Source organism: Oryctolagus cuniculus, chromosome 10 (assembly GCF_964237555.1).
Source record: "Oryctolagus cuniculus chromosome 10, mOryCun1.1, whole genome shotgun sequence".
In the NCBI taxonomy this organism is placed as follows: domain Eukaryota; kingdom Metazoa; phylum Chordata; class Mammalia; order Lagomorpha; family Leporidae; genus Oryctolagus; species Oryctolagus cuniculus.
In genome coordinates, this window is record NC_091441.1 from 19,486,468 (window position 1) to 19,508,137 (window position 21,670).

The following is a 21,670-nucleotide window of genomic DNA, read 5'->3' on the forward strand; positions in this document are numbered from 1 at the left end:
CTTTGTGGGACTTAAAGTTCCCACCGCCAGCTGCTCAGCTCCGCCTGGGTATTTCAAGTGAGGCTCAGCCTGGGGCAGGCACCGTGGCATAGTGGGTCAAGCCTCCACCTGCGGTGCTGGTATCCTATAAAGGCACCAGTTTGTGTCCTGGCTGCTCCTCTTCCAATCCGGCTGTTAATGGCCTGAGAAAGCAGTGGAAGATGGCCCAAGTGCTTGGGCCACAACTAGCCATGGGGGAGACCCAGAAGAAGCTCCTGGCTTCAGCCTGGCCCTGTCTTGGCCATTGCAGACATTTGGGGAGTGAACCCAAAGACAGAAGATCTCCCTGTCTCTCCCTTTAACTCTACCTTTCAAAAACATAAAAATAAATATTCTTTAAAAAAGTTTAAGAGGAAAAAAAAAAGACCAAACCCTGTCTCTGAACTTCTTGGTTCTAAGACCATTTGGTCTGCTGCCAATACTACAACTGAACACGCAACAGGGCAGAATGGTAATCAGGGCACCAAGAAGAAAGGTCAGATCCAGAGCAGACCGGGCAGAAGAGCGTAATGGCCGACCCCGGGGCCGTGAGGAAGGCCGATTTCTAATGCAGCTGCCCCGCCCCGTGTGTACCCCCGTTGGGCAGCAGTGCCGTGCATTGGTGCTTCGGGGTTCCTGCTACCCCGTGTCTCAGCTCTGTCAGTGTGTACCCGCTGCTGACCCCTCATTCACTAACCCTCACTGCAAGTCCTCCACAGGCTAAATCCTGACGGATCACTCCTCTCACAGCTGACATCCAAGAAAAAGAACCGAGGAGGGCTGGGGTGTGTGCAGCCCTACACACCCTCTCCCCAGGCACTTGAAGATGAAGCCCCCTTTGCTGCTCTCACCTCTGGCCCAGGCTCAGCTTGACCTCACGGGGGTTTGTCCCTGGCTGCTGCATCTGCCGACAGCCGGCTGGCACGCGGCCTTTCCTGATCCTGTTCCCAGAGTCCAGGCGAGCGTGGGGAGGACCCGACCGAATGCGTTCCTTCAGGTGTGACCTTCAATGCACTTTTGTGCCCTTTCTAATTAAGAAGCAATCTTAAGAGAAATGCATCATGAACGATTTTTTCCAACAATTGCTAGTATTTTATAAAAAGTTTACCATCGGGGCCGACGCTTTGGTGTAGCGGGTAAAGCCGCCGTCTGAAGCACTGGCATCCCACATGGGTGCAGGTTCGAGCCCCAGCTACTCCACTTCTGATTCAGCTCCCTGCCACGGCCTCAGAAAGCAGCCAAGGATGGCCCAACGCTTGGGACCCTGCACCTGTGTGGCAGACCGGGAGGAAGCTGCTGGCTTCGGATCGGCCAGTTCTGGCCATTGCAGCCATTTGGTGAGTGAACCAGTGAATGGAAGATCTCATGCTCTCTCTCGTCTCTCTCTGTAACTCTTTCAAATAAATAAATCAAAAAAAAAAAAAAAAGGTAATTATTACAGAATAAAAAAATACACAGCCTGGGGGCCAGCACTGAGTGTAGCAGGTTAAGTCACCGCCTACCTGGCATCCCTTCTCAGAGCACTGGTTCCAGTCCCTGCTGCTCGACTTCTGATTTAGCTCCTTGCTAATGCTCCCAGGAAGGCAGCAAAGGATGGCCCAAGTGCATGGGTCCCTGCACAAATGTGGGAGACCTGGATGGAGTTCCTGGCTCCTGGACCAGACCATCTGGGGAGTGAACCAGCAAATGGAAGATTCTCTCTCTCACTGCCTTTCAGATCAATACATTCATGGTTTCTTAAAAATAAAATACACTGAAGACTTGAGCAGAATCTATTATTTATTTTCACAAATCAAAAGAGAAAGGAACTGACTATTCCTTTCGAAGATAATCGCTGTTTTTAATCAATGATCTAGAAGAAAGCTGTTAACAAACAAACAAGGGGAGTGGGTCTGCAGCCCAGGTTATGATGCCCGCATCCCACTCCCAAGCACCAGTCATTTCTTGGCTCCAGCTCCCAACTTGGGCTTTCTGCTAACGCAGACCCTAGAGGCAGCGGTGATGGCTCCAGTCATAAGGCTCCTGCCACCCACGCGGGAGACCTAGCTGTGGGCCTGGCCCCTGTAGGCACGCAGAGGGTGAACCAGCAGAGGAGCTCGGTCTCCCTGCCTCTCTAAAGAAAACACAGGAGCACAATTAATGTCACCAATGCAAACACAACACCTGCTGACAAGCCATTTTCTCCTTAGTGCCAGCACCTCCCAGCTGGGCACAGGCAGCCACCACTGCAGAGTGAGGACAAGGGGGTGGGGGTGAGGCACAGGGAAGCCCAGTGCACAGAGGTCACAGAACATGCTGGGTGGACTAGGGACACAAGGAAAAGCCGACTCGGTGGGCTCCCTGCTTCTGCCCTGGCCTCCAACGAGCGTGCCCGGCACATACGGCCGTTCCAGTCCCCCGTGGAGACTAACCACTGGGACGTGACTTGCCCCTGCCTCTACCGCCAGACTGCAGGAGCCTGTGGCCCCCGGAACCTGGGCCAGGTGCTGAGGGGCCCACAGTCTTGATTGTGGGCAAGGGCTATGAGCGTGCAGAAAGCCCCGCTCTGCGGCGCCTGCGTCCTGAGGCCACTTCACCGTTCCCCACGGAGTCAGCTGCGGCTTCGAACCGCCTCTTCCCCTTTGGCGTCGGCAGAGAAAATTATCCTCAGGGTTGTTTCAGGTTTCCAGGCACAATCGCGCTGCCAGCGGGACTCAGGAACACACCCCCAAGAAATCACAGATGACGGCTGTGCCCTTGGCCAAGCATGTGACAGGCTCGTCACGCGGTGCAGCAGAACCACGAGGCTGGCCCGCCCTGCAGAGCCCAGCCAGCACGGCCAGCACTGACTCAGGGAGCCACCGCGGGCTCTCCAGGCATGGGGGTCTGACTCCCCTCCGACTGTCCCCACCCCCGCAGGAGCTACACCTACACTCCACCTGCCGGGATCCCAGGGACATGGAGGGACTTGAGGTTCACGAGACGACAAAAGAAGTGTTTCGGGGAGGCATGGGTGTGGGTGTGGGTGAGGGTGAGGGTGTGGGTGTGGGTGTGGGTGAGGGTGAGGGTGTGGGCCAGGTAACAGGGTAGGAAGCTGAGGCTTTGCCACCTAAGCTCCTCTGTGCATGAAGGCACAGCCAGGAAGACAGGGAGCCCCGGGCAGCGGCAGCAGAGCCAGAGGAAAGCTGCCCCTCCAACAGCGAGAGGGCCTGGTCCCACGCCATCGGTGACATGAGTAAGAAACCTTCTCAGGCCTGCACGGCCTGGTCCATCCACCAAGGCAGACCACGCAGGGCCCAAAACACTCATGTGTCCTGTCTGGGCAGCAGCACCGCCCAGCCTCAAAGACACTCCTTCCCTGGGCCCCCAGAGGTAAACAGGAAACGCCAGGGGCGGGATGCTTCCTCCCCAGAGGCTGCGGGCGAGCACCACGAGCCGTCCCGCGGTGTTTGGGAGCACCGAGCTCGCACGCCTTCTAGGGTACAGACTTGAGACGAGAGCCAGATGTGCTGTACTTCACGCGCCAAGATCCAGCTCACCGTCTGGGGCTCCGGCGCTTTAAGTCACTTTCTGATTTCCTGTTGAATGAGCCTGGACTGAGCCATTCCCTGTTTAGCTGGTAAATTCTAGCCAAATCTGGCCTCTGCCAGGAAGCAAGGTAAAACCAAAGGGCAACCCAAAATCGGGGCGGGGGCGGGGGGGACTGCTGGGGCACCGCTGGTTAAGCTGCCACTTACAACGCGGGCAGCCCCTATGGGAGTGCCAGTTCCAGTCCCGGCTGCTCTGCTAACGCTCCTGGGAAGGCAGAGGAAGATGGCCGAAGTGCTTGGGTCCTGGCACTGTTGTGAGAGACCCAGATGTAGTTCCAGGCTCCTGGCTTTGGCCCGGCCCCGCCCAGGGTGTTGTGGTAATCGGAGCAGCTCCTTCCTTCCCAGCAGGGCTTCTGAGGACGAGAGAGCAGGTGGCATCCAGTGTGCTGGCATCACCGTGACCGAGTGGGGTCTCACAACAGGCTTCACTCCTGCCCGGGGAGGGCAGTGGGACACAACACGGGACCCAGGTCTGATGGGTCTCTCCTAAGGCCTTTGGCTCTCCTGCGTACTTCTTCAGATTTCTGAAATTCCTCCTACGGAAGAGTCTCCCAGGAACTACCCAAAAAGCTCTTCCCGAGACCAGGGCCTGGCCACAGTCCCTTCAGCTCCCAGACACTCCCCGGGCAGACGCCAGGAAATGCAAGGCACTCTGGGTGAGACGTCGAGACTCTGCCCATCAGTCACCGCACCACAGCACCACTGACCCCAGCGCAGCGACTCCGGGGAAGCCACCCAGGACGCTCATCCCTCCCACAGCACCAGCCACTGGTGTCGCTGTATCAAAAGCAGAAATCACACTGGAGGGAAAGCCATACTTTTGCTAACCGTCCCATGGCTACATGGACAGCTTCAAGGAGACTAGAACCAAGCGTTTCTGGACACCAGAGTTCTTGGGCTGTGCACGCAGTGACTGCTCGGCACGGCACCTGGAACCACTGGCGGCGGCAGACAGGCTGCAGAGCCCCAGCTCCATCACTGAGCCTCCCCTAGGCTCATCTGGAAAATGGTAGCAGTGTCCCCCGGGGGCCGGCTTCTAGGCACTAATGAGATAATCGACAGGGCAGGCCACACAGCCGGCCCCTATCAACGCCTGCGCGTCATTGTCACCACTCCACCTTCCGACAGAGCCACAAGCTACCAGATGTGTCTCTGAGCTAGATATTCAGACACCAGTCTTACAAGGCATTTATGTCCTTACATTTTAAAGAGTTTTTCATTATATCACACAGAGGACTTCTATAGCACAATACACAGTCAACTATACTAGTAAAATACCCATTAAAACACAGTAATAAAATAAATTACAATAAAATTATACTTAATAGAATTATGACACCTAAGATTTAAAATGTGTGCTATATGAAATATACTATCAACATATTTAAAATACAGAATTAAAAGGTACTAATAAAATATCAATCTCAGTGGCCAAACTTAATTAAGTTCCGAGAGCCAGCAGTGAGAGACATCTCAGCACAAAGCGTTAATATGCAAACGACGATTTCTGTGCCCTGGGTTTACAAGGTTGCAATGTGATGCAGCCACGTTCTCTAGCGACCGACCGGGACAGACGACGCCACTGACGTCCATACACTGCCTCCAAAACCTTCAGCAACCACGAGATCTAAACCAAACACGTGGGACAAACAGACGATTTTACCCTACTACTCAGCTTCAGCAACACAACTTTGCCAGAAAAATCAGTGTCACTCTAAAGAGTTTTACCAGCAAAAAATCTTTCTCAGTACATTTAAAGGCCTTTTGGTTATTCAGGTCATTTGTGTCTAATGACACCAGGATGAGCTACAAACAACAGTAAGAGAATGACAATGAAACCAACTGGGAATCGAGTTCGCCCACCAGTGTCCTCACATTCCTAACTAAGGGTCGTTTCCACAGTAACACAGGTAGGTAGAAATGAAATGCAAGCGTGTTTCATGTCTACTCATTTGTTTTCCTTTCATTTGAAAGGCAGAGACAAAGGGAAATCTTCTCTGGTTCACTCCCCAAGTGCCCCCAACAGCCAGTGGGGTCAGGCCAAAGCCAGAAGCCTGGAGCTCGAGCAGGGTCTTCCATGCGGGTGACAGGGACCCAAGCTCCTGTCCCCTCCCAGGGCGTACGTTCGCAGGAAGCGGGATCTGCAGCAAAGGAGTTGAGCCAGGCACGCCAATGTGGGACATGTGGGGACGCAACTGCTCTGTCCACTGCCTGCCTGCCTCCAGATGAAACGTTCCAAAAATTCCTCTACAGAAATGTCCTGAAGGTTGAGGGAGGAATTATGCCCTACTCTATGTTTATTAGCAGGGCTAGGAGCCAGGCTGGGTGGATGCTTTTAAAATGTGTACGTGTATGAAGGGACATCAAAAGCTTTGTGGGAAAATGAAATAAAAGATATTTTGGTAAAATTTTGAAATAGGGAGCTGGCATTATGGTGCAAGTTAAGCCACTGCCTGCAACACTGGCATCCCATACGAATGTCCGTTTGCGTCTCAGCTGCTCCACTTCTGATCCAGCTCCCTGCTAATGTGCCTGGGAAGGCAGAAGAACGTAGTTCATGTGCCTGGAGCCCTGCACCCACGTGGAGACTAGGATGAAGCTCCTGGCTTTGCCATCTGGGAAGCGAATAAGTAGATGGAAGATATCTTCTCTCTTCCTCTCTCTCTGAAAATAAATCTTTGAAAAAAACAGATCTAGGGGTTTTCAACAAGTTCAGGGAAGATGAACAGAACAGAAAGGCTGTGCGTGGACTCTGAACCACACACACTGACAAGTACGGTGCAAGGCGGAGGCACTCGAAGCCCCACGATAAAGCAGACTCTAAGCAGGGCCGTTTCCAGCTGGCACCCGTGTCCTCACTGACTGCCAGCACCCTGATGGCTTTCTTCCGTCCACCTACGTCTCTGCATAAGTTAAAACATTCTTCAGAACAGAAAGGACAGAACAAGCCCAGGAGTATTCCAGGGCCGGCGTCGTGCTTTAGTGGGTAAAGCTGCCGCCTGCAATGCCGGAATCCTATATGGGTGCCGGTTCATGTCCTGGCTGCACCACTTCTGATCGAGCTCCCCGCTAACACACGTAGGAAAACAGCAGCAGATGGCCCAAGCGCTTGGGCCCCTGCTACCCACATGGGAGAGCTGAAGAAGCTCCTGGCTTTGGCATGGTCCCAACCCTGGCTGTTGTGGCCACCTGGGGAATGAACCAGCAGATAAAGACTCTCTCTCTCTCGCCCTTCTTCTCTCTCTTTCCCTTCCTCTCCCTCTCTCTCCCTCCCCCCCTTCCTCTCCCTCTCTCTCCCTTCCTCTCTCTAACTCTGCCTTTCAAATAAATTTTTTTTTTAAATCACCCACCAAGACGTGCCAGCATGTTCAATCCATTGTGATGATGGTGTGCAGGTTTTATTCTCACAGCTATAAGTCTAACTTTCAGGTAAGTAAATAAATCTTTTTAAATAAGGGGGGGACTGTATTCCAAGCACTCACACCCAGAATGGAAAAAGCTTCCAGACCTCTGTGAAGAGGAACATGAAGACTCTAAGAACAACCAACCAGGTATTAAATTCTCAGAGAGCGGTTTTGGATCCAGCTGCTCCTCTACTTACCAGCGCTGGAATTCCTGAGATCCACAGAGCTCGTCACCAGGAGGGCGCCTCATAAACCAGTGCTCCCCGACAACACGCCAGGAGTGTGGGTGCTAAGGAAGCCACACGAGTCAGGGCCACGGCAGCCTGACGGCCATGCATGCAATCACCTGGACCTTTATAAAGGTGGGCCCACTAACTGGCAGCAAGTGCGCCGGGAGTTCTCGCTCTCCCAGAGACTGTAACCGCAGCTGCTGTGTTACCTCCCTGCTCTGCTCCTAACCTGGAAGTTCTGCTTCTATCTATAACTCATATCACTTGCGAAAAGAGAATGCCCCTGGTAGAAACTTCCAGACTGACTGGCTCCAAACATCCCCGTCCCCATAGCAGTAGTGGGCTACTTGTGTCACTGCAGGTGGCCTCACTCGTCCCAGGGTCACAGTCTGCAAGGGCACCTTGGACCTGGAATCCTTTCGATCCCCCCCCTTTACAAGTGGGCACCTGGCAGCTGCCAGAAGTGGAGCGACAGGCAGGCGGAAGTCACTGCCACCCCAGCTGGGCGGTCGTCTTCCTGTGCCACACCTCCCGGGAGGATGCAGTCCCTGAAGACAGCCATCGGAGCTCCCCGAACCTCTTCCCTCTCAGGTCTCCCCAGCGTGGCTCCCCTCCGCCTGTGCTGGCGTCTCAGCACCCATCTTCAGCAGGGGCAGTGGGCACCGAGCTCACGACCAGGGGTGGTAAACATCACTGGTCATCCTGTTCCCCTGGAGTCACACAGGGACCCCGCTCAGCTCCCTGGGGCTAGCTCTGGGCAATCACGTCCAGCACAGGGCGGTGGGGAGGCCAGGAATGGCACTCCCAAATTATTTTGCCCGCTGAGTGACACCTGTGTTGACAGTGGGGCTGAGTACAACAGCCTTGGAAGCGCAAGCATCTGGGAGAAATGCTCACACCCACAGCAAACTGCCTGTGTGCTGAACGAATCGATGGGTGCTGGGGCACGTGACCGCCACACGAGCACCGCTGGGCCTGGCATGCCAGTTGTGGGGTTTGGTTCCATCCCAGCCTGCTGAATGGGGACGCGGGCGCAAGCGCAGGTTTTAAGGATTATAGAGCTGAGTCCCAGGGAGGAGCGTGCGCTTCCTTGACCCCAGTGCTCACTCGGCAGGTGCAAGGAATACAGGGAGGCAGCCAAGTACAGACAACATGTGTTTTCACCTAACTTGGCCATGCTTTCCAAGTACTTGATACTTTATTTACTTATTTTTAAAATTTACTTAAGAGGTAGAGAGACAGAGAGCTTCCATCTATTGGTCACTCCCCGAATGCCCGCGATGGCTTGAGCTGGAAATCAATCTGGTCTCCCATGGTGGCAGGGACCAATGGACCTGAACCACCAGCACTGCCTCCCACAGTGTCTCCAGCAGCAAGTGGGGCCAGGTCTCCAATGCAGGCACTCTGAAATAGGATGAAGACCATCCCAAGAGGCAGCGGAAACTCGAGGTCAAACGCCCGCCCTGGTTCACTCGAAGAGAAAAGCTCCCCATTTACGTGTGAGGTTTACCTTGCAAGACCCCTCCCAGGCCCATTCCCTACAGCCAAGGCCCTGAAAGGCGCATGGGGCCACTTCTGACGCCATGGACATCTTCTCTGCAAAGCCCGGAGCCACGGGCCAGGGAGAGTCGCCGCGCCACCCAGCCCTCTGGCACTGTCCCCCACACAAGAGCATCGAGAGCGAGCCAGTTCCTCTGCTTTGGGCGTCACTCTGTCACCCAGTGCCTCTGTGAAGACAGGGAAAACTCACTTCCGGGAGATCACACGTTCCGAGGCCTCAGGTTTTCCCGCAGCGCTCTGGCAGAACCCGGCGGAGTCGGACAGACTTTATCTGCACTCTTCGGAATCCACCACACTCGTCCTGGACGAGCAGGACACTCGGCTGCATCCCCACAGCACACGGACCCCCGCATGCCCCTCTGCCCCACGGCCAGGCGGGAGGGGACTTACACCCGCGAGGCCCCTGCACCTTCCCTGCAGAAGCCAAACGGGAGAAAGGGGCACGCGGTCACTCCACCTCCTCTCGGTCCACTGTACACGCGGCACAGTTTTCCCGCAGACAACGACCCGCGCCCGCCCCTTCCCTTCACCTCCTATAAAACATCTCTCACTATTCCTCCCCACGGCTGGATGTGCTTCACAAGCTTCGGCTCTCTTCAGTCTTAACTGGAAGCGTCTGATGAAAACCATTACCTGGGCCGGCGCCGCGGCTCACTAGGCTAATCCTCTGCCTTGCGGCGCCGGCACACAGGGTTCTAGTCCCGGTTGGGGCACCAGATTCTGTCCCGGTTGCCCCTCTTCCGGGCCAGCTCTCTGCTGTGGCCAGGGAGTGCAGTGGAGGATGGCCCAAGTACTTGGGCCCTGCACCCCATGGGAGACCAGGAGAAGCACCTGGCTCCTGCCATCGGATCAGTGTGGTGCGCCGGCCGCGGCGGCCATTGGAGGGTGAACCAACGGCAAAAGGAAGACCTTTCTCTCTGTCTCTCTCTCTCACTGTCCACTCTGCCTGTCAAAAAAATAAATAAAAAAGAAAACCATTACCTGTCAAACACCATGAACTCACCTGTGGACCCCGGGCAGCCACTCTGCAGCTGGAACTCCCCCATACTGCCCCCACAACACAGAGTGACGACCCCACAGTGCCCCCCATGCAGAGTGACGACCCCACACTGCCTCCACAACGCAGAGTGACAACCCCACACTGCCCCCCACACAGAGTGACGTCCCCACACTGCCTCCCCACGCAGAGTGACGACCCCACACTGCTTCTCCAAGCAGAGTGACGACCCCACACTGCCCCCCACGCAGAGTGACAACCCTACACTGCCCCCCACGCAGAGTGACGACCCCACACTGCCCCCCACTCAGAGTGACGACCCCACACTGCTTCCCCACGCAGAGTGACGACCCCACACTGCTTCTCCAAGCAGAGTGACGACCCCACACTGCCCCCCACGCAGAGTGACGACCCCACACTGCCCCCCACGCAGAGTGACGAGCAGCATCTGTCTCCCGAGTCTCCTACATGGCACGTGTGCTCTCACGCTCAGGAAGAGGCCAGGGGTCCCTGCCAGCAGAGATCGCAGTGACCCAGGAACAAGCTCTGTATGACCCAGCACGAAGTCCATGGAAAGAGGCTTGCTACGAGTACTGGGGGGACAATGCAAGGAGCCCCCAATGGTCATATCCAGAACAACTGGAGCAGAAACAGTCACTGACAGCAATGCGATCTAACGCATCACACACAATAAATACCCATGAGTCCACATCACCCTGAACGTGAAAGCTGGCACCCTCACAATCCAACCCCAATCAGTAGATGCGGAAGGGACGGAAGCGGGAAGTCCCACTGGCAGACAGAGCAGTAGTGACTGCTGCAGGCAAGCGTGAAGGTTGCAGGTGCCAGTCAGCAGCTGGGAGAGACGAGAAACGGTACCGCGTAGCCTCCAAGTACCCCACCAGGTTCTTACCACAAGGGGAACGCAGGGTTCACAGTGGGGGAACCTGGAGACACCATCGTAATCAGGCACTCACAGTAAGAGCCCAGGAGGGAGTCCCATCGGTGACAAGCAGTCCAAACAAGCCGGGGGAAACCACAGACAGATCCAAGTCGCAGGGCAGCCTGCAACCAACCAGTCACCTTCCCAGGTGCCAGCCTCACCGTGAAAGACAGACACTGGGCACATGCCACACGCTGGATGAGCTGCGGTACTGAGAGCTGAGCGCAACGTGGGCTCCGGGGCTGGACGCAGGCGGGCAGAGCCACAGCCTGGGACAGCTGCAGAGAGCAGAGGAAGGCCGGCAGGCCTGCTGAAGGAGCCCCGTGCCAGTGGCCAAGTCCCAGGTCCCCCTCGCTCTGCACTCTGCTCATGCAAGACACCTGAGTTCAGAAAGCTGGGGGGAGGGCAGACAGAGCTCTGGGCTATTTTTTGCAACCATTTCTGGAAGTCTAAAATTAGTTCAAAATGAAAATCTGAGAAAATATATTTGTATGTTATAAAGAATTATACATCTATATCACAAGCTTTATCTCGGTGAGCTTCTTTCAAAGTAAGTTTACCTTCCAAACCCGTCGTGTGCAGAGAGAAAGCCTCTCCTGTGTGCTGTGCTGGAAACATGACCTCATTGGATTTGATCTTCAAAAGAACCGCATGCGCTGAGTGTTAGTACTTCCACGCTAGGCCTCTGGAAAATGACGCGGGCCACACTGCTGACGGCTGCTGATGCCAGAGTCCAAAGCCCTGTCTGTCGGGCTGCAAACCCTGGGCTCCTCCCAAGCTACCTATGCGGGCCCGGGCACATCTGCTCCGTGAAGAGCCTGACCTCACTGCCTGCTCTATGGACAAATGCAGGAGCAGCTCCTTGACGGCTACCAGGCAGCCAAAGACAAAGACAGCTATCGCGCTCAGCTACGACTTCCAGGATGGCCACAAGGGCAGACAACTTTGGTTTTTGATTTTTTTTTTTTTTTTTACAGGCAGAGTGGACAGTGAGAGAGAGAGAGAGAGAGAGAGAAAGGTCTTCCTTTTGCTGTTGGTTCACCCTCCAATGGCCGCCGCGGCCAGCGTGCTGCAGCCGGCGCACCGCGCTGATCTGATGGCAGGAGCCAGGTACTTATCCTAGTCTCCCATGGGGTGCAGGGCCCAAGTACTTGGGCCATCCTCCACTGCACTCCCTGGCCACAGCAGAGAGCTGGCCTGGAAGAGGGGCAACCGGGACAGAATCCGGCACCCCGATTGGGACTAGAACCTGGTGTGCCAGCGCCGCTAGGCGGAGGATTAGCCTAGTGAGCCGCGGCGCCGGCCTGGTTTTTGATTTTGCTTCCAGTTCACACAACTACAGAACGGTCCTCTTTGGAACAATCTCAGGTAATATCTCATTCTCATTCAAGAGCTCTTAATTTGAGGTTCATACAGCACCACTTACAGCAACCAAAAAACAAAAAACCAGGAAGTACATAACCCACGTAAAATTGCATCTGAAGTTCAGGTTTCTGGGCTCACAGGTTGGACTAGATATCACCAGGTTAGTGACACCAACAAGCCCTTCCTCCCGAGTTTTGTTTTTAGGGTTAGTTATCTCTTTGAAAGCCGAGTTCCCCAGGCAGTGGGAGAGGCTGGGAGTGAGACCTTCCATCACTCCTCCGATGGCCACGATGGCCAGGGCAGGGCCAGGCCGAAGCCAGGAGCCTGGAACTCTATTTGAGTCCCCTATATGGACGGCAGGGCCCAAGACTTGGTCCATCTTCCCTTGTTTCCCAGGTGCATTAGCAGGGAGTGGGATCAGAAATGGAGCAGCCAGGACCTGAGCCAGGGTGCACCTGGGATGCTGGTGCGGCAGGCGGCAGCCTGACCACTGCAACGCAACGCTGGCCCCATGCTTCCAGTTGTATGGTTGAGGATACAGAGGCAGTGCCCAGAACTCCTGGAAGGCCTGGACTGTGGCTTCAGCTTGTGTACATTCGTGACTACCACAAAGCCCCATTCCCGTCAGCATAAGCTGCTCCAACCCGTGACTGCAGAGACACCCACAAGGCCTGAGCCCAGAGCAACGCAGACACGGGGCTTCCCTCGGAGGGCTCCACACAGCAGACGGGGCGGAAGCCGGGACGAGCTTGGGAAAGTGAGCCGTGTTTTTATGGTTCCTCTGAACGGAATTTCTGTAACAGTCCCGTTTTAGAAAGCTGTAACTTTGTTTTAATTCTTTGTAATAATTCAACACGTTTTAGGTTTGTAAATGTTTATACCTTTAATAAATATGTTCTGAATATCTGTTAAATTATTTGAAAAAATTTTACTTGATATCAGATTATAACAAATTATTGGGGAAAACTAAAAGCCACTCAAAGTGGCCATGGTCTAGTATTATTTTCTTTCTTTTTTTTTTTTTTTTTTTTTTTTTGACAGGCAGAGTGGACAGTGAGAGAGACAGAGAGAAAGGTCTTCCTTTGCCGTTGGTTCACCCTCCAATGGCCGCAGCCAGCGCGCTGCGGCCGGCGCACCATGCTGATCCGATGGCAGGAGCCAGGAGCCAGGTGCTTTTCCTGGTCTCCCATGGGGTGCAGGGCCCAAGCACCTGGGCCATCCTCCACTGCACTCCCTGGCCACAGCAGAGGGCTGGCCTGGAAGAGGGGCAACCGGGACAGAATCCGGCGCCCCGACCGGGACTAGAACCCGGTGTGCCGGCGCCGCTAGGCGGAGGATTAGCCTAGTGAGCCGCGGCGCTGGCTTATTTTCATTTTTAAAATGTATTTATTTGAGAGGTAGGGAGACAGACAGACACAGAGAGCACGCACTCCCTGCTCTGCTAGTTCACCCTCCACCTGCCTACCAGGAGCCAGGAACCCAATCCCGTGCGCCACGACCGCTGCCTCCCAGGCTCTGCACTGGCAGGAAGCTGCAGTCCGGACAGAGCTGGGAATCTAATCCAGCACTCCCACAGGGAGCACCAACGTCAACCCCAGGCCAAATGCTTGCCTCCAGCATTTTTTAAACAAATGCACTGAAGATGGAGAGAAGCTGGCTCCTGAGTCGCTAGCAAAGTCACAGCAATGTCTGTGAATCTTAAAGCTACTGAATGTCTTTAACAAGTCCAGCTCTATACAAAATATCTCTTTTAATTAAGAATTTTTGGGGGGCAGACACTGTGGTGTAGCAGGTAAAGCCGCCAACTAAAGCGCCGGCATCCCAGGGGCGCCAGTTTGAGTCCTGGCTGCTCCTCTTCCGATCCAGCTCTCTGCTATGGCCTGGAAAAACAGTAGAAGATGGTCCAAGTCCTTGGGCTCCTGCATCCGCATGGGAGACCCAGAAGTGCCTGGCTCCTGGCTTCAGATCGGCACAGTTCCAGTCATTGCGGCCATCTGGAGAGTAACCCAGAGGATGGAACACTCTCACTCTCTCTCACTCACTCTCTCTCTCTCTGCCTCTCTGTAACTCTGCCTTTCAAATAAGTAAAATAAATCTTTAAAAAAAAAAAAAAAAAAACAGAATTTTTTTGGATGGGAACTAATGAGATAGAGTTAGAAACAATTGTAGCAGTAACAGTAAGGTACCAACTACACTGGGCTTGGCAGAATGTGCTTACATTATCCCCATGTTATTCTACACCCACATATGTGTATTTTTAAAGTACAATTATGGTCTTGAAATCGAGTATAACCTCATATCCACTGGCTCAGAATGTGCACAGACTGACTATAACACCCGAGGTCTCTCACTGAGTAACCCAACGGATCTATCTTTCCAGCAACCTCCAGCCTGTGGGAAGGAAGCAATTATGCTCTCCTGAGCCCTTGAGCCAAATGCAATTTTCAGTCGTGCGTATCTGCACAGTGTATTTCAAATGTGCATCTCATCTTAACCACCACCCCACACTGGAGGACATGTGTCACCCCAGACAGCTCTTTCTAGGCATCTCCAGCAGGGACACTGGGGGGGGGGTCCCTGGAGCACGGGGAACCCCCATGTTAAGAAGTTAACACTGGGGCCAATGCTGTGCTGTAGAAAGTTAAGCCTCGGGGCCGGCGCTGTGGCGCAGCAAGTAAAGACACTGGCTGCAGTGCCAGCATCCCATATGGGTGCAGGTTCAAGTCCACTTCTGATCCAGCTCTCTGCTATGGCCTAGGAAAGCAGTAGAAGATGACCCAAGTCCTTGGGCCCCTGCACCCGTGTGGGAGACCTGGAAGAAGCTCCTGGCCCCTGGCTTTGGATCGGCTCAACTCCGGCCCTTGCGGCCAACTGGGTAGTGAACTAGCGGATGGAAGACCCCTCCCTCTCTGCCTCTCCTTCTCATTGTGTAACTCTTTCAAATAAGTAAATAAATCTTAAAAATAAAATAAAAAAAAGAAGTGGAGGGTGGCCCAAGTGCTTAGACCCCTGCACCCATGTGGGATACACGGAGGTAGCTCCTGGCTCCTGGCTTTGGCCTGGCCCAGCCCTGGCCATTGAGGCCATCTGGGGAGTGAACCAGTGGAGAGAAGACCTTTCTCTCTCTTTCCCCTCTTTCCTTCTCCCTCTCCCTGTTCTCCTTCCCTCCCCCTACCCCATAACTCTGCCTTTCAAATAAATAAATAAATAAACCTCTAAAAAAGAAAAGAAAAAAACCTCTCTGGCTACAGTGAGAACAATCATCCACACAAGAATTGACAGCTTCCTAAACAAAGGCTGCATCCATGAGAACAGCCAGCTGGCTGGACTGGTGGGGAATGCCTGGACGGCTGGGCCCAGGGAGCTGAGCAGAAGCAAGACAGCGCCGAGTCGAGTCAGACACCAAGGTTTGGCAAAAATGGTGGGCTCGGGGCGTGGGGCAATTTAGGTTCTTTGTTGAGCAGGCTTGGATTAACGCATCTTGAGTTATGTAAGAAGTCAAAGTGCTCAAGAAGTGGCTGGATTTTGGAGACTGGAATTCAGGCAAGAAACCACAGCTGGAGAGACAGAGCCACAGAGCCGGCCGGTATCTGCACACACCCTCCCATCTCTCAGGACGCGTCAGACACGGACTTGAACACTGTGCATGGCCGCAAGCATGCTCCTCGTGCAGTTAGGAGAGACTGCTAGAGGCAGACACTGAAGTCAAGACAGAAGCATGTCAGGAGGGCAGCCAGGTGCAGAGGCGCCGACAGCCAAAGTGGCGGCCGGGGAGGGGCGGGAGGGAAGCTGCTGCGACACTGAGCTGCCTTGGCTCTCTGAAGGGAACTCAGGCAAAGGACACGAGGGACAGAGCAGAGAAGGGAAGACCTGAAGCTGTGGTTTTAAAGGGAAGAGCCAGATATTCCGCCAGGAGGGAGGAGGGAGCAAGCCCAAGCATGCTGGCGGGTGGCTGTGGCAGGTGGAGGGTCCCGGGCTGACCCTGCTTCCTCACTCCCGGTCAACGCTGGGTGCGCTTCTTAGCATTTAAAGACACGTCTTTCCTTCCCTCCTCCTCCTCGGGCCCCTTACTTCACTCAGGAGGCCGAGTGAGCAGAACGAGAACTGTAACCTAATCTGAAGAGTCTCATTCCAGAAGGCAAGGTTGCCAACTCCTTCAAGGCGAGACCTACAATCCCACTGTGTCAAGCATTTCCTCTGGCGAACGGCTCCATCTGACTGAGGCACCTTGCGCGCACGCACGCACGCGTCCAGGCCGGAGCCGGCTCTATGGTTTCCGCAGTGCTGAGTTTCATCCTGCCAACACTTCTGTGGCACCGTCTCCTCCCCTCACAGTCTCTATCAAGGAAGCCTCAGATGAGCAGGGTGGAGGAAGCTGCTAGAGACCAGAACTCTGAAAAGTACCACAAGAGTTTCGGAGAGGAAGGACTGGGCAACACTGCTCCTGGAGAGCCACCCCGTATTTATCACGAACAGCGGAGGTGCTTGTAGAGAGGTCGCGAGCTGAGCTGAGGAAATCAGCAGTGTGCCACAAAGCCAAGGGTATTCTGCAACTGCTTTCCTAGGTAGTGTAAATAAATGAGGTCATACAGTGATGCTCAGAACACCCAGAGGACCTGGGTTACAGCAATCACAAACCTGTCGCTATGTACTCTACACAGGTCCACAAAGGATGATTAGCTTGTTCTACAGGCTTTTGCTACAGCAAGATGGCTGCCTTTGAAAACATCGTGTGCTTCAATCAATTACTCAGTCTTAGCATCACTCAAGTGGGATGAGCAGGTATTAGGTACCTCAGGATGTGATACACAAAGACTGACGGGGCCGGAGCTGTGGCATAGCGAGTTAAGCCACCGTCTGCAGTGCCAGCATCCCAGTGGGTGCCAGTTGGAGTCCCAGCTGCTCCTCTTCTGATCCAGCTCCCTTCTAATGCACCTGGGGAAGCAGCAGAAGACAGCCCCCGCCTTGGGCCCCTGCAGCCACATGTGACACCCAGAAGAAGCTCCTGGCTCCTGGCTTCAGTCTGGCCCAGCCCTGTGGCCATCTGGAAAGTGAACCAGTGGATGCAAGATATCTCTTTCTCTATTTCTGTTTCTTCTCCTCTCTGTAACTCTTTCAAATAAATAAATAAATCTTTAAAAAAAAAAAAAAAAAGACTGTGGTACTTACAACATATTATTATCTAAAAAAAAAATTCAACCTGAGTCTAACCAAACTTCTAGGAATTGAGACCCAGAGGAGCAAGTTAAGCAATGTCCAAAAGAAGCAAATCCAGTGAAGTGAGGAACAAGCTGGGAATAAACAACCCGACTTTCCCAACAAATTAACAGCATATTAAAGAAGAAAAAAAAAGGACTACAGGGCAGACTGCACAGGAGAAAAGATTACCAGGGCCAGACACTATGGTACAGTAGGGTTTGTCTCCACCTGGGACACCAGCATGCTACATGGACGCCGGTTTGAGTCCTGGCTGCTCCATTTCGACCCAGCTCCCCACTAATGTGCCTGGGAAAGCAGCAGCAGATGACCCAAGTGCCTGGGCCCCCGCACCATTGTGGGAAACCCAAATGGAGCTCCAGGCTCCAGGCTCCAGGCTGACCAGCCCTGGCCATTGCAGCTACTTGGGGAGTGAACCAGCAGATGAAAGAGCTTTTGCTCTCTCTCTCTCTCTCTCTGTCTCTTCCCCTCTCTTTGTAATTTTGCCTTTCAAATAAACAAACCTATAAAAAAAGAAGAAATTACTTAACAACCAAATAAATGAAAATGCAGTCTTTTTGGATCTTCAACAGAACAAACCAACTTTGAAACCCCCAGGAAAAGGCCAGCAGGGCCTAATATTGTGTCCCATATGGTACTGGGAAGCAGCTTGGCTAATTTTGTTAGGTCTAACAACAGATATTTCTAAAGCTGGAGGCGTACACTTATATAGTACACATGCTGGGACTCGCATCTCTCGGACCTCCCCTGCAAGTTCAAGGGTGAGAATCCTCTTCCCACTACCAAACTCATGGACAAACCGCACAGACCACAGCGAGGCTACCTGTGCCTTCTCTCCTCCTTCCTTCCTGTCTGTCACAGGGCTGAGCCCTGGTGGACCGGCGTCCTCCGTGTCCTCAGCTAACACAAACATGGAACACGACTGGCTTCGAGGGCTGGGCCGTGCAGATGAAGGCAGTTACCAGCAAGACTACAGCACAAGGTCGGAAACACCTGGAAACGGCTGTTTCACAGATGTGGAAACCGAAGCCCAGAGATGCGGAATGAGTTTCGCGGACACGGTGCCAATTCCCCAAAGAGCCGTGCCTTGGGAGGTGTCAGCCTGGTGCCCTCTGCCGCGCTCATGCCCGCGGCCCCGCCGGGGACTCACCTTCCCGTGCTCCTTCCTCACGTGGGAGATGTACACGTCCCTCTGCGTGAACAGCCGGTCACACTCCCAGCACGTCCACCCCGGGCTGGCCACCTTCTTGGGTTCCACCGACTTTTTCACTGGAGATGGGGACTTCTTCTCCAATTTCTCTTTCCCGTTCATGGACTTGGCGTCCTCTTTGTTCTGATTTGCCGAATTCTGAGTCGCAGGTTTAATGCTCAAAGGCAAGTTTATGCCCAAGTTGGGAGGCCCTTCAATGCTTTTCAAAGTTCCATGCATAGACTGCGTTACAAACAGAAAAGAAATGGCTGTCACAGATGACACCCCAAACAGGGAGCGCATGTGGACTATCTTAATATGTTATAGACATTTCAACTGGATTTTACATTCATTCAGACATACTGCTTAAGAAACAACCAAAACATACAGTCAACGTACATTTTAAAAGACAGACAGGAGAATTAACTTTTATGACTGCTGTTAGTTATGTTTCTAGTTCCAAATAATTCTTAAAAATTTACATATTTGGACCATTTTAAAATTCTCTAAAGGAAACCCTCTACACTGCATACAAATTAATCCTGGTCCCCATGTCCCAGGGTTAGTCCCCCTCTAGGGCAGATCTTTTCTGGGGACATTTTACTTTTGTGTCTGCCCAGATATGTTTAAATAGACCATGAGGTATTTCAGACCCTTGGCTCTTGGATTTGAACCAACATCTAACTCCAGTACATGAAAGCCTTTCACATTCTTGAAACACTTGTAATAGTCTGGGTTTGGGGGAGTAATTTTCATCTCTACGTCCCTCTGGAATCCAGCCCCTGTCAGTAACAGTTCCCAGACATGAACCTGTGAGCACAGCCGACACGCAGAGTCCTGCTATACTACTCGGCTGTTTATTATCTTTAATGTGACAGCCACAACAGCCACCTTCAACTTAAACTCAAAGGAGGTGTGCAAATCCAAGTGGGATAAATTAATGCAATTTTTATTCTAAAGGCCAGCTCACTTCAGTTTTTGTTTTGTGTTGTAAAAGCATGGGGTCCCCAAAAAGAAGCGAGTGAGTCTCTGCCCCCAACATAGTCTGTCTCCTGATCAGCACTCGGGCAGGTGACCAGCCTCAATGCCAGCACCTGCACAAAGCCCACCTCCCCCCAGGGGCTTCCTCAGCTCCTGCAGGTCCCAGTCCCAGCCTCACACCCTCCTGACGTGTGTTGTCACTTCCCCAGGGCTAGGGCAGAAGCTGCTGCTCCAACACTCTTCTCCCAGCCGTGCCCAGAACTAGCCAAGCTTCCTCAACACTCCTCCCCGCCGAAGGCTCTAAGACTTCCTCATGAACAGAGGGGCAAGGTCTGTCCAAAGACTCTACCATGCACTGGTCCAGGAAAGGGGGCCAAGGTGAAGGCCCACACATGCTCCTTTGCAAAGAGCCAAGCTGGAGCCAAATGTGACTTCCTGCAGCCCCAAACCACGTGTCTGCCTCCTCCCACCACTCAGGCAGAAGGCCTCAGGGTCGGAATGGCCGTTCTCAGAACAGAAGCTGAACCTTTGCATTTTTAAACTACTGAAAATTCAAAGACAAGAAAACACCAAACCTCCTAATACACTTCCTTGGCTTCCAGGCAAATGCATTTTTACGAACTGAGAGGTCAATGAGAAGGCACGTTACTGGAGTATTCTATGAGATAACCTTGGAGTACTAAGACATCACAGGAAAGCAAAAACTTGTGCCAAGACAAAAGGGTGATGGCAGGTATGCTAAAATGAAAATTTCCAATTGGTTCATTTTACTGACACTGTAAATAAAAATAAGAGAAAAAACAACTGTCTCTTTAACAAAAGAAATGCCACTTCTTTCAGGATGATTCTTTTTCCTTAGCTCCTTAAACAATAAAAATTTGAGTAACTATAATATGAAAGTTTCCTTGAGATGTCCCACAAAGCAAGTAGTGTGTATTTTGGTGGAACAAAGAGTGGACTGGATGAGGCCTGGGAAATCAGAAGCCAGCTGCGTGCAACCGTGTAGGCACAGGGACACGTGCTGCTCCATGCGCTCGGGGGAAACCCACACAGCACAGCACAAGGGAACTAAGTCAGGGACACTCTCCGTAAGCGGGGTAGCCCCAAACCTTTGCCTTTACTCATCCCCAGACACAAAAATGCAGGGCAGTTATTTTAAAACGTATGGAACATACTCGACACGGGAAGATAAGTGAGTGCTCACTTCCACTTGTTTTTGTAGCACGAAGTTTCAGTCTCATAAAGGTACAGATAATAAAAACCATTCTTTCGTCCTTCAGGCCACGGCATTTTGCCACCTCTCCCAGCCCTGGAGACCCCGTACTGGAACCCCGTACTGCTACAAATCCACTATTAACAGGGAGGACCTGCCACAAGGCCAGTGAACCCGCTTCCAGATGCACAGAGGAGTTCCAGAAAGCACGCAGCCTATAAAAAGCCTCTTAAGAGCAACTTCTGCTTTTTCCTGGCTGGCCCACAGATAGCATGTTAGAATATTCTGGTCCAATTCCAACATCCACACGTTTTTATTAGCAGTTTTTAGTTTATCCTGATCATTCATTACATAAATATTGTCAAATGATTTCATAATTTTAGCCAAAACATTTAAAATGTCTTAAGAGGATTTTACTGTACTTCAAGTGAGGCTATGGAACACATCCCAGGCATTTCATTCGCCCCAGCAAAAGTCACAACCACCACCATCTAAAAAGCTCTGCGAGAGGCCAAGTGTACTTGCAGTAGGCAATTATTCTACATGAACTCAAGCGTGCTCCACCAGGAAGTCTAGAAGATGAATAATCTGCTCATTTAGCTGAGATCACACGAGAATAATTCAAATGCTTTATTTGCCCTGACCCTTTTTTCATGTAATGCATTTTAAAAAGAGAAAACCTAACAGGAATGGAGCCCATCATAACAGTGGGTCTCCCGTTTCACTGTTTAGAAAGTGAGTCATTTTGATCTCTGAAAGCCAATGGCTATTATCTCCTAATTATACAAGGAATAAAACTGCTTAACCTATCAGAGTGAAGAAGCCAGGACCAAGCACTGGCCATAGTAAGCTGGCATGTGAATTTTGGTGCCCCTTTTTGCAGCTTGAGAATACAGGGTCCAAACCTGACATTTAGTCATGTCATTAACTGGACACCCACCAGGTGGCCAGGTACTATGTGATCTCCTAGCACTGGCCAGCTAT

The 21,670-nt window shown here is 52.6% G+C and overlaps 1 protein-coding gene across 22 annotated transcripts in view; it reads right to left on the reverse strand.

Annotated features, from left to right (window-relative positions):
* The window catches only part of ZNF532 (zinc finger protein 532), a 116,930-nt gene that overhangs the window by 16,376 nt on the left and 78,884 nt on the right, over positions 1-21,670 (reverse strand). For 21 of the 22 annotated variants that reach the window (XM_070050105.1, XM_070050106.1, XM_070050107.1 and 18 more), the window contains one exon: positions 18,454-18,735. In XM_070050105.1, the coding sequence (XP_069906206.1) occupies positions 18,454-18,735 (282 nt within the window). Of the gene's footprint in view, positions 1-4,777; positions 5,215-18,453; positions 18,736-21,670 lie in introns of those variants that run through there. The other variant, XM_051851179.2, reaches the window with a different exon arrangement.